The 1177-nt window shown below is 67.1% G+C and overlaps 2 protein-coding genes across 2 annotated transcripts in view; one reads left to right on the top strand and one right to left on the bottom strand.

The window, feature by feature from the left end:
- Nucleotides 1–164: 164 nt before the first annotated feature.
- On the bottom strand, nucleotides 165–524 carry FA09DRAFT_301478 (hypothetical protein; the record flags this gene model as incomplete). The annotated part of the gene is made up of 1 exon (XM_025740367.1): nucleotides 165–524. The coding sequence occupies one exon, from the start codon at nucleotides 522–524 to the stop codon at nucleotides 165–167; it is 360 nt and encodes a 119-aa protein (XP_025595815.1).
- A 61-nt stretch (nucleotides 525–585) lies between these two features.
- The window catches only part of FA09DRAFT_144180 (P-loop containing nucleoside triphosphate hydrolase protein), a 3483-nt gene continuing 2891 nt past the window's right edge, over nucleotides 586–1177 (top strand). The window contains exons 1-2 of the mRNA XM_025739137.1: nucleotides 586–919; nucleotides 981–1069. Coding sequence (XP_025595814.1) covers nucleotides 625–919; nucleotides 981–1069 — 384 coding nt within the window. The 5' untranslated portion in view covers nucleotides 586–624. The remainder of the gene's footprint in view (nucleotides 920–980; nucleotides 1070–1177) is intronic.

The following is a 1177-nucleotide window of genomic DNA, read 5'->3' as shown; positions in this document are numbered from 1 at the left end:
AGCCTGGCACAGAAGGTTCCACACTTTGCCCTGCCACGCATCACTACCACCGACTTCCATAACCCCACCAATGCGCGCTCTCTCTCATCCTCCTCTCTCTCTCTCCTGCCACTACCCCCCCCCCCACCCTCTTCATCGTTGCCCGTGCCCGTCACACAGCTCGGTCACAACGACACACGCACCTGATACACGGCCGCACTGGCGCGCTCCAAGAGGCGCATCAGGCCCTGCGCCACGCCCAGGCGGCGATATTCGGGCGCGACGGTGATGGCGGTGACGTGTCCATGTCTCTCCCTCCCCTCTTCCCGGCCTTCTGCCTTGCCTATCACATAGCCCATCATGCCGCCTCTCGCGCCGCCGCCGCCGCCGCCGCCGCCGGGCGCGCGCTGCACGTAGGACAAGTCGGGCCACGTGGCGAGGTAGGAGAGGTAGAAGGCGAGGGAATACGTCTCGGTCCAGTGGTCCAGATTGACGGCGTTGAAGCGGAAGAGGTCGTGCGCGCGGAAGGGAGTGAGATGCGCCATGATGGAGGGGGCGGGTGGGGGGAGGTGGAGGAGAGGCAAAAGGAGACGCTGGGCGAGGCAAAGCAAGCAAGCAGAAGCAAGCGCCTGGCGCCTGCCTGCGATGCTGCTCCCACGCTGGAGACGCGTCGGGGCCGAGGCGCGGCACGCGTTGAGTGCTTCGAGCCTTTGGAGCCGTGCGCGCGCGCAGCTGTGTCGAGCTTCCTTCCTCTCCCTCACCCATCCCATCCCCCCCCTCGCCTGTGCCTCTCTTTCCCGTCAGCTTTGCACCGCTTTGCAAACGGCACGCAACACTCAGAACCTGAGCTGGCATCGGCACTCGGCACTCGGCACTCGCACTCTGTGCCTTCGCATAGACCATCGCATCCCCCCGTTCGCAACTCGCTCCGCACCGCACCGCCCGCCGCGGCCAACTCTGCCCCCCCCCCCCCCCCCCCCCCCCCCCCCCCGCGGCACCGGCGCCGCCGCAGGTAGCGAGCGATGAGCGCCTCGGCGTCCGCCTCGGCCTCGGCCGTGGCCACTTCTGCGCCGGCATACGAGCTGCCCTGGTGCGTTGCGTCGTCGTTGTGCCATTCTCCCTTTTTGTTTTCGCTCTTCGAAACACACACGCCCCCGAGTGGGCCTCTCTCTCCGTGCCTTCCGCGTTGCTGAATCTG

Source organism: Tilletiopsis washingtonensis (assembly GCF_003144115.1).
Source record: "Tilletiopsis washingtonensis strain MCA 4186 unplaced genomic scaffold FA09scaffold_22, whole genome shotgun sequence".
NCBI classification, from domain to species: domain Eukaryota; kingdom Fungi; phylum Basidiomycota; class Exobasidiomycetes; order Entylomatales; genus Tilletiopsis; species Tilletiopsis washingtonensis.
Note: the sequence above shows the minus strand (reverse complement) of the source record. Positions and strands in the feature narration are given on the sequence as shown.